This window comes from Manduca sexta, chromosome 21 (assembly GCF_014839805.1).
Source record: "Manduca sexta isolate Smith_Timp_Sample1 chromosome 21, JHU_Msex_v1.0, whole genome shotgun sequence".
Lineage (NCBI taxonomy): Eukaryota > Metazoa > Arthropoda > Insecta > Lepidoptera > Sphingidae > Manduca > Manduca sexta.
The window spans coordinates 8,643,558-8,659,317 of NC_051135.1; the positions used below are offsets into that span (position 1 = coordinate 8,643,558).

The window sequence follows — 15,760 nt, forward strand, 5'->3', positions numbered from 1 at the left end:
TATAAGAAAATACAGGTAATGGTGTATAATTATAAGAAAATTTGGCCCACGAAAAGATCTAGCCTTGGATATAATATTTATCCCGAAAATGTTACTTATTGGAATCATTAAGGTTTCAACATCACGTTATGCTTTAAACACTACGATCGCCATCCGGGCTAAGAAAAAATTACAACCAGTTGAAGTTCATTTTTATTGAAAACCAAAATTGCTGTAAACTTAAATAAGTTGATATTTCACACCGAAACGAATGCATAATAAGAGTTTGATGCCACGAAAATATTATATTATGCGTTGTCATATGGTTGGGCGTGTAAATAGCCCAACCAACGAGAAAAAAAAAGGATTAGTGATTGAGGGCCAAGGAAATGCAAGGCCCAGCAGGCACTACCTACGGTGTCCCCTCAAGGGAGGAGAGCAAGGGCTACCAGGTAATACTGCGCAAAAATTACTCACCGATCTTACAGCCAAAGTCAGGAGGCGCACACCGCAGAGGAGGTCCGGGATACCAGGCGATGCTCCGGTTGCCGTCCACGGGCGATGTGGCAGGATGAGGTGCGAGGATCGGTGAGGAAGGGAAGAAAATTAAAAGGGAATTAGGATTGATGTGGATAGTAGGAAAAACGTAAAATATTTGTGACGTGAAGAAATTTTCATATATATAAAATTAATGACAGTCGAATGCCCGTTTCGAACAAACGGAGCATAACGGCCAGTATTACATCCAAAGAGGCGGCATCTCCTAACTAAGCTACAAAGGTCGGGTGAATAATTTTACGCAAACCGCACCCTTGCCCTGATGTTGAGGAGACACCAAGCGGCTCAACCATCATATTAAAAATAAATTAAACACATTATCAAATGCTCAACTTTATTAATACATACTAGGTTGCACATAATATAGTATAACGTTACCGCCACATTAAATCTTATTTTAACCAAAACATAGTTCTTTTTGTTGTATCCTGAGTTGTACGTTTTTGCCAGGTACTTCGTCGATTCGTATATCCATAATTGGCAGTCTATTAACAGTTTCGGAAACGAGCTCCACATCCACATAACAATCGTCTCGAGTCATTGGCTGGAAAAGAAAATAACATTATATTAATGCGGGCAATGATGGACGGAGAGGGGTTCAGAGGCGTTGACTGACGAGAGATATTCCTTGCTAGTCGACACAATTGTGCCGGCCATTAAACCAGATATACACAAGCTTATCACGAAATGAGATATTAGTAAAATTAATTTTAACCACATAAAACCTGATGAACCGAACCGACGAGTTAGTCAGCACCAAATAACATTTTTTTTTATTGCGTGCACGGCTGTGTCTGCACTTGATGGTGGACGGAGTGGGGTCCAGATGTACCTAGTGTTGACTGACTAGAGATGATTATTCCTTGCTAGTCAAAACAATTGTGCCGGCCATTCAACCGGATATATACAGACTTATCGCGGAGCGTGATATTAATAAACTTTTTTTGAGATACCGCTTTTGAGCTTAGCACGGCAGAATAGTAAAGAAAGAAGAAGAGGTTTATCGTCACATCTGGTGCATGTAATACATAATACAAGTGTAAAATACGATACAAGTGCAGCTCTACACGCCTGCGATGTGACAATTAAGTGGCCAGCTCAGCACAATGCTGTGTTGCGACGTGAACTACAACACAGCGCTGGTTTTTAGTTTTGCTATGTTATTATAATAACTTATAATGTTACGTACATCGCAAGGCTCCGGCATTTCAGTCTTGGTGTAAAAAATCGGCGTTGTCTCACTAGGATATGGTTTTAAAATCAAGTCATTCCACGTTAGTAGACTTATTGTCGCATCTTCACGGCCGAATTTGGGTTGAAAATTTTTGTAATAAATCCTCAGTGTCTGCTTCCCATGGACTGATTGTTTTTGTAGCCACGGAATGTGTTCTCTTGATAGCTGCAAACAATAACAAATAGATTGTTAATGATAAAATAATTTGCTCGCACAGTCTGGATCCCATATTTAAGGAAGGAAAACAGTTTTCGTGTTGAATTCACCGGTCTTACAAACGCGCGTCAATTCGTCGGATAAAGATAATGAATTCAGTCAACCATCACGCTGTTTCGAGTCTCTAATAATACCTATAACAAATATTTTTGTTATGATATTCGTTATACTTTTTGCTTTAAAACACTTAGCATTTGACAAACCGCGGTAGTTGGTCTTTGACAGTCGTATCAATCGGTTAGTTGGTGTACTATTTGTGAAAGTATTTCTATAGTCAGTGACAGTTCTTTTTATTTCAATCAAAACCGCTTCATCAACAATACCTAATATTGTCTTGCTCGCGGCTCCATCTCGCGTGGAATGCTTATTCGACACCTGTACGACGCTAGCGCCATCTTGTTAAGAAATCAGATTATAAAATTCCAATATGTCCCCTGGTAGCAAATTGCGGGATTAAAAAGTAGTCTATATGTTAATCCAGGACTTGGTCTATCCGTGTGCAAAATGCCATCCAAAGCCGTACAGCTGTTTCTTTGTTTACTTCAATCCATCATTTTCGCAGACTTTTGCATTTATAATATTAGTAAAAAGTAAGACTAAGTAAAATAAAATAATACACAGTACACCGTCATAAATTTTTCTTCTCCTCAACATTGTCTTCAACCTAATTACCATCATTATCATCAGCCGCAGGATGTTTACTGCTGAACTTGGTTCTTTCCCAAAGATTTCCAGATCGACCATCGCAACTGGAGATATCCTGCGACTTTTATGAGGTCATCTGTCCACCTTATGGGTGGACGTCCGACGCTGCTCTTGCCAGTACTAGGCCTCCACTCCAGAACCTTCATGTCCCATCAGCCATCAGTTCTGCGAGCTATGTGCCCAGCCCATTACCACTTCAGCTTGCTAATCCGATGAGCTATGTCAGTGACTATATATAAATATAACCTAATTATAATATTTGCCCCATAATTGTCGTTCGAAGTTTTTTCTCAGGAATGATTTCACACTATTTGTTTGTGTTTAATTTTTACCTCCCCTGAATATGGTAGTATTCTATCTGTCTGTATAATATGATGTGAAGTAATATAAATTAGTTGAACTTACCCCGTACCACTCAGTGGTGTTAAGAGTCCTGATTTCACTTAACCAAAAAGGTTTATCTGTAGTCGTATGATTATAAACAGGTGTAGTTGTCGCACTAAAGATTACACATGTCAAATAACTTGTGTCATTACAGCTGATGTGGATGGGGTCCCCTGGAAACGCTACGTAACTTCCTGGAATAAATAATGGTATAATGTTTAACTGTGATTGATTCTTTACTTGCCAAATTTAGGCCAATGCGTCGAATCTCAACGGAGATCACCTGGGTGATCGGGCATCATCTATAAGCAGATATCATAGTGCATAAGTATGTGGACAATACACAGGTGCACTCTCTACTCCTTAATGACCGGAGAGAGATCAGACGCAGGAACAACGGCTTTACATACTTTCCGAGGCACGGGGTAACATACTACCAATTTCCTGACTCCTAGTTGCGGCTGAGTGATTTTTAAGATGGAAAAACCCATTCAATTTCAATTCTTGGTTACCAGGAAAGCTATTTAAGAATGAACAAAATAAGAGTATTATCGTTAAGTGTTTTATATTTGATGTGGGTGATACAAAGGCGGCTTCCATGCGAAACCATGATTTGTTGTACAAGTAGTCACTCACCGCTTGGTAGTCCCTTGGTCTTACAAATTTCTTTCAGGGGATTTTCGTCTGTACCCTCTGATTCTGCTGATAGTCCAAACACTGGAAAATAAAGGTCGTCACGTCATTTTTCCATTACCAGAAATTAAATAAAGCGTCGACCTTGTCTATGATCCAAACAGATGTAATGTATAAGTAGTAGACCTCAATAAAATAAAACTATTTTTCCGATTTTATCGCGGTTTTAATTTTTTTACTTTTCTCCCGACGTTTGATTGTAACTTTGACTTTGCGGATGAACACCTCAGTCCCCCCCGTGACGATGAAGGCTGCGAAGTCTTCGAAACGTCAGGAGAAAACTAAAATAATTAAAACCCCGATAAATCCGACAAAATAGTTTAATTTTAATGTCTAACTTTCGCGTAAACATAAGAAATCATTATAGTAGTCGTCAAATATCGTCAAAATTGGATAGTGATGACTATAGTCATTGTTAAGCACTTAAACATACAAAGAGTTCTACGCACGGAATGATTATTTCCTAACCGAATTTCGCCCAAGGCGGCCAATCTCAACGGAGATCAGTCAGGTATGCAGGATATATTATAGTGCATAAGTGTGCGCAATACACAGGTGCACTCTCTGTTCCTTCAATCTCAATAAATATAGAGAGACCCAATGAACTTACCCGACCCGGGGATCGAGCCTGAGACCTCACCACTGTAGTGATACCGTAATACAACTACGCCACCGAGGCGTTCATCAATAATAATATGTATAAGATATATTATTACCCATTGGCTCCGCGCAGTAACACGTTCCAGGTAAACCATTCTGCCCAGGCGGTCCAACTTCACCTTTCCTGCCAGTCTCCCCCTTACAATAAAATTACAATTATTCCATAAAATAAGCACCGCAACACAATTACTAAATGTGTAAAGTGGTAGAGTTAATATTGACGGAATCTAAATATAACATTTTACAAGTTCAAATAAATTATTTCATTTCATACATAAAAATATTAGAAAATATAATACCTTTAAAAATATGTATTAATACTTTGAATGACGTTTATTTAATTTTATAATTTTAAGCCTTGAAAAACGAACTGAACGTTGATATTAATGATTTTTAATTAGATCCAGATCCTAAAGTTTATAATTTAAGGTGCTCTCTTCAGCAAAATGGCGCGCTAATCGTATTTTTGGAACTACAAATTCATAAAACATGCAGAAAAAATTAAACATTACATTTGTATAATATGTCATCTTAACTTTGGTAGTTTTAAAATTTTTGTAATGTGGAAAATTTTCATACTCAGATATTTATTTTGATATCACGCTCTAGTGCCACCGGACAATATCGTTAATTAGATAAAGATGATTCTTTTGAATAATGCTCACCTTTGCTCCTGGATATCCCATGTCCCCCTTTTTGCCCTAAAAATAATAATTTATGATAATTATTTCTTAGTCTTTAAAAAAATACTTCTGTCTCATACAGGTTTTAGGAATACATATTGGACGTTAGACTTTGGTTGTAAAGTGACTGGCTGGTTCATTATCCAAAAGAACTCTTTTAATTACATTGGAATTCGAAAAAAGAAACCAGAGGGTCTACTTCGAAAAACAAAATCTGCAGGTTCGGATAACGTATCGCACGTTTGTTACTACGAAGTGTTACGGGTCCGATGACGGATTCGACGACGGATCCGAACCGTTCATCACAATATCTCAGACATGGAATTTGTAAGAACTTATAGGGTTTCACAATCACTTTTTAAAACGAGGATAAAGGATAAGCAACGATAAAGTTTTACTGCTTATTCAAAAAAAGCATACGGGAATTGATCCTACCAGTAAGGTAAGCTACAGAACGGAGACGGATCCTAAGTAATTTAGTAGTGAAGTTAAATACAAAGTTCTTTTCTTCGTTTCGGACCGAAGTTTCGACGTTCGTTTTTGAAGTAGACACTCTGGAGACGACGATTGAAAGTTAAAAATTCATTGAATTTGATGATACAAGCTGTTTCATAATATTCCTCTGTTATTGCGATAGACAATTTTACTGTTTTTGCATTCCAACTTTTTTTATCTTTAGCTATGTAAATCAGTTTGTTAAACGTTATATCCCAAAACTAGGATATATTTATATACAACTTGCAGGAATTCACAAAAAAGTATTGAAACCTGTTAAGATTAATAATTAACGTCTTTGTCTGTAATGCTTCGCATTAGTATTTGATGTTATGATGTTATATATTATGTACAAAAAATAAATAAAATTTGTGTCAGTACTTGGTTTCCTGTGTCTCCTTTTGGTCCCTTCTCTCCATCAGCTCCCCGCGATCCCTAAAAATAGATATATTTTATTATTAACCAAATAATTACCTCATATTTCACTAGTTCAATTTGTCATTATGTTTTTTTATTGCCTTACGCCGGTATTCATAAACGTTATTTATCTAATGACGGAGCATTGCTGTCATAACAAGTCTGTTTCTCAGTGCTGACGGCATGGCAGCCTTCGCAGAGCGTAGACATAGGGCCGTTGTGATTGGCTAATATTGAGATATAACTTTAATCTAGCTGTCAGATAAACAAAGCTGAACGAACAGCAAGCTGTAAGATAAACAGAGCTGAGAAACAGACTTGTAATTACAGCAATGCTCCGTCCTTAGATAAATAACGTTTATGAATAAGGGCGTTAGTAGGCAAACGAACTAGCAGTCCGCCTGATGGTAAGCGGCATCCACCGTCCATGGACTTTGTAACACCAGAGGCACAGGCAAGCCCTTGTCTGTCGGGAGGTGATCACTCTTTAAGGCTCGTTTGTATATAAGGGTTGTCTTACCGTCTCTCCTTTTTCACCTGGCGGTCCAATGAGTCCTTGTGGTCCCTTAAAATAGATACATCAATGTATAAGTTGCAGTTTAATCAATTTAATGGCACTTTTGTGTTCAACTACAATGCATAGACTTTTTATACGTGTTACATAAATTTATTTTCTTCTAAATAAAACTGGCTCATAATAGATGTAAGTGTAACTAGGTAGTTTGTGTTCATAATTAGTTCTTTAGTCACTCTTAGTGCTTTCTTATTACATTCTTATTTACAACTGAGCATCATAATAAAACATGAAAATTTACATTTGTGACAAGAATTTAATTATTTTAACTTGATCAAAAAAGTACTTTTGGTGGCAATGATAGGGAATAAAGTTAATAATTGCAACATATCGTTATTTATTGATATTAAGGTATCGGTATTAACCAATTGAGATTATGAAAAATATTAGCCGAATGAGCAGCAAGATCACTTAGTATCAAATAATAGCCATCGCCCATGAACTCAAATATAGATTAAAGCTTACCATGGGTCCTGCAGGTCCTGGTATCCTAAAGGAGTCATCCTAAAAAAGAAAATATTATGTAGTATGCAAATACGAACTACACCAACTACACTAAGACAGTCGCATCACAGCCTGGCGCGTCACGTGGCATGAAAACTAAATAATTTTACAAACATAATTTTTCGCGTGAAAAATATTTTAAAGATTACTTCACTTTTTTTTCCTGTTGTTTATTATTTTATAATTAATTCATTATATCATTAGGTGTTGCTCTCGGCTTCGTACGGGTTAAAAGCCTTTCCTGTTACAGAAGTAGCCCTTCCTTTTTTCTTAAGTCATTGTACCGATCCATAGCACCATCTGTACAATTCCAGCGTCATATATTGAAATCCATAAAACCATTTGTACGACACCAGTGCCGTATATTCAAAAATTCAATTATTTCTTACAACACCAAGGTACCGAGATAGGAGTCGCCTAAGTTTTTATTCAGGACTCGGTCTTAGTGTGTGTCAAATTGCATCCAAACCCAAACAGCTGTTTCTAAGCTTACTTCTATCAAACATCCGAACACTTTCACCGACTTTTGCATTTATAATATTTATAAAATACTTACTATTTTCACTTCACATGAACCTGAAACAATTATTAAAAAAAATATAATTTACAGTTCTATATAGAAGGTCTCTCTTATACAAGCCCGTCGAGGTAGGTGTCACCGTAATATTTATTTTTACACTCAAACAGCATTCTGCAAGAACTGTCGGGTTCTTGCTCGAAGGACATTGTAGCCCGTGTAGTTACTTGCCATTATGAGTATTAACAATTATTGTTTTAGGGTTTTGGATCTATTCATTAATATTTCTGGGTATTGTTTATGGATAGTCTAAAACGTTTATGTCAGGCAATCGACTTATTGAAAAACTCGTCTCGACATTCGTTTGTATTTAAAAAAAGAGGAGAAGAGAGCCAATATATTTTTTACAAATTTAAAACATGTTATTGGTACAGCTTAGATGTGCCTCGGATTTTTCTTTTTGGATTATTTTTTGTACAAGCAAGGCATATCCCACTATTTCATTATGTGAGTAACAGCTGCCAATAGCAAGTTGATTCATGACTGGCGAATATTTAAATGCTATTTTCTTTTTCTAACGATTGCAGCAATCAATGTATATTTAAGTTGCGGGGACTATTTACTATTTGGCCCTGGAGAGACTCTTTTGTACGCACTTAACATTTAATGTTATGACAACCCTGCTATAATCAACATAAAAGTATGATAATGAATAAGTGTGTGTGAAAATATGCTGTGAATATTTCATCAAGATATAGATTATTAAAAATAGTGCATTGAGTTCATAATACCATGATAAAAACATTACACTTACTATATTTTGAGGTACACGTTGCGCTATCATCTTTAGTAACCTGAAAATAGAAAAATATTTGTTATTAGAGATATTTTTATGCCTTTTAGTTTATTTCTAAGCTTAATTTTCCACTGCTATAGGTAGTCTATGGCTTTCTTCTTTTAATTCTTTGAGTTTATTAGGATAAAATAAGCTGTCAAGCGGTAAACAGAGGTTTCTATAGAAAATAATTATTCACCGACTTTATTTCCAGCACATGATATAACAGGTAAGTCAATTTACATATAAGATACTAGGTTTTGCCTGCGGCTCCGCGCGCATGTAAAAGTTTTTCCAGATAAATATTTTACCGGGATAAAAGTAGCCTATAGCACTCCGGAGTAGTAAGGTAATGTAAATTCTTATTATTGAAAAAAAAACTGTTATCCAGGAACTATTATCCTGAGATAAAGAAACTTTTCAGCCTTATAATATGAAGTACAGATTTTTTCAATATCCAGAGAACTTCTATATGATTGTGTTTTTATATTTTTTTTACCCGACGTGGAATTCGAACCCTGGAGCTTACAGTATCAAAACCTACTGGGTAAGAAACTGAAAGACTATTCACCATAGCTCACGATATTTTTATTTGCAAACCTAATAGCAACTTAATGGCCTTATTAATAAACCGTTCTCACACTTGAGTAGGATCTCAAGTAGACGTATAATGTATCGAACTATTTAATAAACAAAGCTTAAATCATTTAAGAGCCTCGCAGATGACTCGGCATTGTGTAATAAACAAAAGTCAGCTGACAAATCTGTCATGTGCTGTGACTTAAGATATTATTTGAATTATCGTTTATATTTTTGGAAATAACCGAATAATATTTCACACGAAAATGACTATTGTGCCTAAATATAGAATTAAAGGTAATTTTATGAAAAACTTATACTACTAGGTATATCAGGGTATAATACTCATTCTATATATAATATAAAAATTAATATCATATCATTTTAATAAAATCTATAGAAGGTAAATTGACAATAAATAAAAAAGAACACATATTAAATTTCACACAATTTTAATTCATGTGTCATATTAGCAGTTAGCGTTAGCATGGTTATTTAGCATGCTAAGACATGAAAATTTGCATGCTAATAAAATTTATTCAAAATAATTTGATATTGTTGCTTCAATTGCCATTATTATAATTAACACCTATTAATACGGTGTAAACATGTCACCGAGTTGATTTTCCGTTATTTGTTTTCCGTCACATAATTCATTATTATTAAAGTCTTCCTGTTCTCATTTACTAGCAGATTATAATTGTATGCGTAAAAACAAAAATGGATATGGAAGATCGTTCGCTTGTTAAGTTCACTCAAGTATTGCGAAGATCTAATACAAGTTATTTATTCGAATAATAGTAGACTGATTTGTTTTATGTAATTTGCAGAAATAATTTCAAGCTAAAATAAACAATATTATTTTATCTATAACTTTAAATCGGTTTCCGCAATGTTATATCGATGGTTGAAAGCCAAATTGACCTAAGAGGTTATTTTTTTTTTTTGAAAAATTTTAGTTAGGTTTAAAAAAAATAGAAAAAAGTGCTCATTTTAAATATGTATGAAATGTGTCGCAATAAAATGTCGTTTTAGTCAAATAGCCTTTCACCCGTAGACATGGGTACCTACTAATGTTATGAGTATACCTTTTTTTTTATTTTCGTATTAAATATAGTTTTTTCTGCACTTAATTACAATTTGTAGGATACCTTTATTTTAGATAAAGTAAAAATAATTTCGATTGAAGTTAATGAGTAGTAGGGTTTTGAAGTTTCGAATTTTTCAGTCACTTTAGTGGCTAATTGTACGTTTTATATTAAAATAAAATGAATAACGACTCACCATGCTCACATCCGGACGCGAATCTGGAATAAACCATAAATTGCTTTAAAAAACACAGAATTTTTTAAATAAATAATTCATACGTTTTGGGAATACACACTAAATTAATAGAGATAATGAAACAAAAAATTAAAAAAATCATTCGCAAAATCAGACTCGAATGCTCACAAATAACGTTCTAGTCAAAATTAGAAAATTTTATATGACACAAGTCGATAATTTAAAAAAATATAAAAAAAAATCTAAAATACAATTGCATATTCGAAATATGAAATTGAATTAAAATAATATGGGACTCACATTGTGCTGCAACCAGGAAATTAAAGCTGATCAATAATAATATAACCTCGCAAACGTCCATCATTTATTATTACAAATAACTGATTGACATACATTTACCTACAGAAATCATATAGTTCATAGTTATTTTCCTTAATTCTATTTCAGTCCTCATATCGAGAAATAAGAGACATTAATTAAATTCTATAAAAGTTTACATCAGACATGTTATATGCCTACAAATAAGTAACGGGACGTTTTATTAGATTGTTAGATACAAAAGTTTACGATATCTAGTGATCTTATAAAGTTGTCAAACTAGCTTTGTAATCGAAGGACGGCTTTGATAGCAGTATAAGGAAATATTGACTCCTCTACCTTTATGGCTAACAAATCTGTCCTTGGATTAGAGCACCAGGGGCCTTATTCTCTATCCCGCACGTTATTTTGACAGTGCGTAACAAGCACGTAACACAACGCATCATGTTTATGACTATAGAAATTTGGCTTACAGAATACCATTCCACACACATTTTTCGAAGATAACATGACACGGCCGCGTTACGCGTTTACACTATCATACAGAATAAGGGCCCTGTAGTAACAAAAATGTAGATTTGCTCCTGTAGACGGAATAGACCTCCCTGACCTTAAGAATGGAAGTGGGGCCAGTGCCCTTGAGCGTTGACCTTGGGCGCTACACCAAAGCTAAGTAAATGGCGGTACGTGTAGCTACACGGTATTGTACAATTACATCCTTGATTGCCAAAATATTAGGTATGTCAAAGTTACGTTTGAAAATATTATGTACTAGCTTTTGCCTGCGCTCCGCTCGCTTTATAAAGTTTTTCGGGCTTAAGTTTTCCGTTATAAAAGTCACGCTGTATATTTTCCCGGGAACCTGTATTCTTCCCAGGGTCTCAAACTGTCTCCATACCAAATTAAAAATCCCATTTGTATAAACTAATAAAAATATTTCCGCTAAGATAAACGTGTCTAAAAGTTCTTGTGCAATATAGTAAGTAATGCGAGAACTTGCTAGTCTAAAATCGGCTCTAGTGTGTACTAGACTCTCGTTTTGTGGTCCAAAACATGTCCAGGTATCGACTTTAAAACGGAGCCCAAAATAATAATATTCAAAATGGTGGCCAGCAATACCAAATCTAACATATTTTTCTGTCTAGTGACCATTGATCCATAATATCAATATTTGTAATAAATTAATTCAAACATCCACCCTCACCCAAATTCCAATTATTATAATATATCGCAACACCGAAAATTACTCTTAGTAACCGAGTGACAAAATATACATAGTTACCTAAAAATATTGTAGTTTGTCAAAAACCTTTAGTATGGAAGGGTAAGGCATTTAATATAAATTAGACGAAGTCCAAATCACGTGTAAATATTTTTTAATTCTTATTTGTGTTTTTTAATTTTACATAGAGTGTATACAGTATTTTAGAATATTTTATGTTACTTAGTACATAATATACACATCCTAGATGAAATGATGTCGACATCAATTTGTGAGAGCGCCTGACTGCGCGTAACTGCAAATATTCCTGTTACTATAAGCTGTTGTTTGAGTAGGCGTTTTTAAAAATAATTAAATATTTTGTTATATATAACGGTATTTAAAAAAAATAAGATGAGTGTATTTAATAATAGAGTATAGTTTTATTTCAGAATATAGTTAACTCAAGTAAATACGAGAAATATCGAAATGTTAACGGTGTAAAATTGTTACCGTTGAGCGATGTTTGGCAGATATTAATTATGATTTTATTCACGGTATCGTGTTTAATAAAAAAAAATACGCCGCTGTGCAAAAGACCATAGGCCAAACTACTTATTTCTTGAAAAATATTTGCAAAGAATGCTTACATTATTTTTTGCAGGACGCCCAAACTGGACATAAAATTGAGTTTTACATATCTTAACCCCTTAACAGTTTGTTTTAACTAGGGAAAATGTGTTTGAAAATATGGCCCAGATACGCTTTAAAGAAATTCTTCGATATAGCTCACACGATGAGGTCAATCGCCCCTCCGGGGACAGGATGATAGAGAAAACCTAATCTACACCCCAAAAATAAGTTATGATAGAGCATCGTGGAATACCAATTTTACATTACTTTCGCCATAGGCGTTGTAGAATTATTAATTAATATTATTGGTAAAGGAGAACCGTTCGCCAACAAATGCCATTTAATTCGACTATCAGGTACAAACTGAATTTCCAAAAATAAACCATTGTCATTTAATTCCAAAGAAACGGAATAATACTAATAATTTTATAAACAATATTTCCTGTTTTTCATAAACTACGTAATATATTAATACGAATATAATTATATTACCTGTATCATATTGTAAAACACTGCAAGACGACTCTCCTTTATTATTGAGAGGTAATTAACATTAATCCAACACGCTGGCCTAATGTGCTGTTAGAATATATTTTTTTCATGGAGGTACCTTGCAGTCAACATGGCACAAATTAAAATATATATTATATCCGCCCGGATTGCGATCAACGTACACAAGGTGTACCCGCCATAGTAGCCATTGCAAGTGTGTCGCGTTCCGGGATTAGCCTGTGTACCCGGTTCCAACAGGCTGACATAATTGTGTCGACTGCCGAGGGGTTATAATCTCTCATCAGACGACATTCTATTGGTCCCCACTCGACTATCAGTGAACCAGAGTTAGTATCCCATGCTCGTATAAAAAAATATGGATTTGTAGTCTTATAATATATACCATAGAGTAAGTTAATACATTTGAAATGCTTATGGATAATGATTTCTTACATTTACTGCGAATAGACATGGGGATTATAAATGAAGCTTTACGGATTATTTTATAAAAGGGCTCAATTTTGTACACTTCGCTTAGTCCATTATCTTGACCTATATAGCGTTGTATCAGAAACTCCTAGATCTAGGTCATTGTTACAAGTGTAATTATTATTATATTTAACATCTAAACGAGGTAGAGTTTTGAAGCTGAACATCCTAATCTATTGAACATATTTTAAAGCTACAAACAAATCAATAAGTAAACAAGATAGTATAATTATGTATAACTGCATACAATTTTAATAACCATTTAGAATTGTTACTAACTGCCTTTCGACTGCTGCTCCGTCCACGTTAACATTTTTCCGGAATAAATAATTCCCCGGGATAAAATTGGCCTATAGCATTCAGGAGTAATGTAGATTTCTATTAGTGAAAAAAATCGATATCGGTTTAGTAGTTCCTTCAGCTTTATATATTAACTAGCTCTTGCCCGCGGCTCTACCTGCGTGATAAAGTTTTTCCGGATTAAAGTTTTTTGTTGTAAAAGTCACGCTATATATTTCCCCGGGATAGAAAGTAACCTATGTCCTTTTCAGGGTCTCAAACTATCTCCATACCAAATTTTATCAAAATCCGTTGAGTAGTTTTTGAGTTTACCGCATTCAATCAAGCAGATGGTTGTGGCTGGGGTTTTTGTTTTATAATAATCTTTTTTTTTTTAAGAGGAACAATTCTGTGATGCATAATTGTTGCATAATTTTTCCCGTTTACGCAGCACTCGCAACGGAAGCTAACAAAACTAATCAATTTTCCCCGTTTTTGCAATATTTCTCATTACTGCTCCGCTCCTATTGGTTATAGCGTGATGATAAATAGCCTATAGCCATCCTCGATAAATAAGCTATCCAACACTAAAACAATTTTTCAATTCAAACCGGTAGTTCCTGAGACGTTCAAACAAACAAACAAACTTCAGCTTTACTTAGTCTGGCCATAAATACTGTTACACTTAATTATAAAAAAATATTACATTTGAATTTCGAATCTGTCATTTTTATACGATTGTTCATTGTGTTTTCTCATTTTGGCGCCAATACATTGTAAAATATTTTGCGATATTAAAATGGTGTGGGGTGATAAAGAGAACCGAATCGCTGTGATAGCATTACACAAAGTAGGTATGGAGCCAAATGCAATTTTTAAAACTCTCCATACACTTGGTATTAGTAAAATGTTTGTGTACCGGGCTATTAATAGGTACAATGAGACCTCCTCTGTTTGTGACAGAAAAGATCTGGCCGTCCACGTAGTGTTCGTACGAAAAAGGTGGTCAAAGCAGTAAGGGAAAGAATTCGAAGAAATCCTGTCCGAAAGCAAAAGATTTTATCTCGGGAAATGAAGATAGCACCTAGAACCATGTCGCGTATTTTAAAAGATGACTTAGGACTTGCAGCCTATAAGAGACGCACTGGCCATTTCTTAACTGATAATTTAAAGAAGAATAGGGTGGTAAAATCGAAACAACTACTGAAGCGGTACGCAAAGGGAGGTCACAGAAAAATTTTGTTTACGGATGAGAAAATTTTTACAATTGAGCAACATTTTAACAAACAAAATGACCGTATTTATGCTCAAAGCTCTAAGGAAGCTTCCCAATTAGTCGACAGAGTGCAACGTGGACATTATCCGACTTCAGTGATGGTTTGGTGGGGTGTTAGCTATGAAGGAGTGACTGAGCCATATTTTTGTGAAAAGGTATCAAAACATCGGCACAAGTGTATCAAGATACCATTCTTGAGAAGGTAGTTAAGCCCCTTAACATCACCATGTTCAATAACCAAGTATGGTCCTTCCAGCAAGACTCGGCGCCGGGTCATAAAGCTCGGTCCACGCAGTCTTGGTTGGAATCGAACGTTTCGGACTTCATCAGAGCTGAAGACTGGCCGTCGTCTAGTCCCGATCTTAATCCGCTGGATTATGATTTGTGGTCAGTTTTAGAGAGTACAGCTTGCTCTAAACGCCATGATAATTTGGAGTCCCTAAAACAATCTATACGATTGGCAGTGAAGAATTTTCCCATGGAAAGAGTGCGTGCTTCTATTGATAACTGGCCTCATCGTTTAAAGGACTGTATTGCAGCCAATGGAGACCACTTCGAATAAGCTTTTATATTTTTAATTGTTTTATATTTATGTATTAAACTGACACACTGTAAAAGTAATAAATGTTATTTGCAGTTAACAATTTTCTTTTTTCTTTATTACAATATTTATGGCAAGACTAGGTATATAATAGTATAGATAAATTATCATTAAATACCAACTATTCAGTTAGTTTGTACACAACGAATTATTT

General features: G+C 34.9%; 1 protein-coding gene across 1 annotated transcript; it reads right to left on the reverse strand.

Moving 5' to 3' along the window:
* Window positions 1-854: 854 nt before the first annotated feature.
* On the reverse strand, window positions 855-10,709 carry LOC115448042 (collagen alpha-1(III) chain). Its single transcript, XM_030175339.2, has 13 exons — window positions 10,618-10,709; window positions 10,318-10,340; window positions 8,434-8,473; window positions 7,659-7,678; window positions 7,064-7,102; window positions 6,545-6,589; window positions 5,989-6,042; window positions 5,095-5,130; window positions 4,486-4,567; window positions 3,713-3,793; window positions 3,098-3,270; window positions 1,727-1,936; window positions 855-1,081 (listed from the first exon to the last, which is right to left on the reverse strand). Exons 1-13 carry the CDS (start codon window positions 10,679-10,681, stop codon window positions 935-937), a joined length of 1,014 nt encoding a protein of 337 aa, XP_030031199.2. The 5' UTR covers window positions 10,682-10,709; the 3' UTR covers window positions 855-934.
* Between the last annotated feature and the right edge of the window lie 5,051 nt (window positions 10,710-15,760).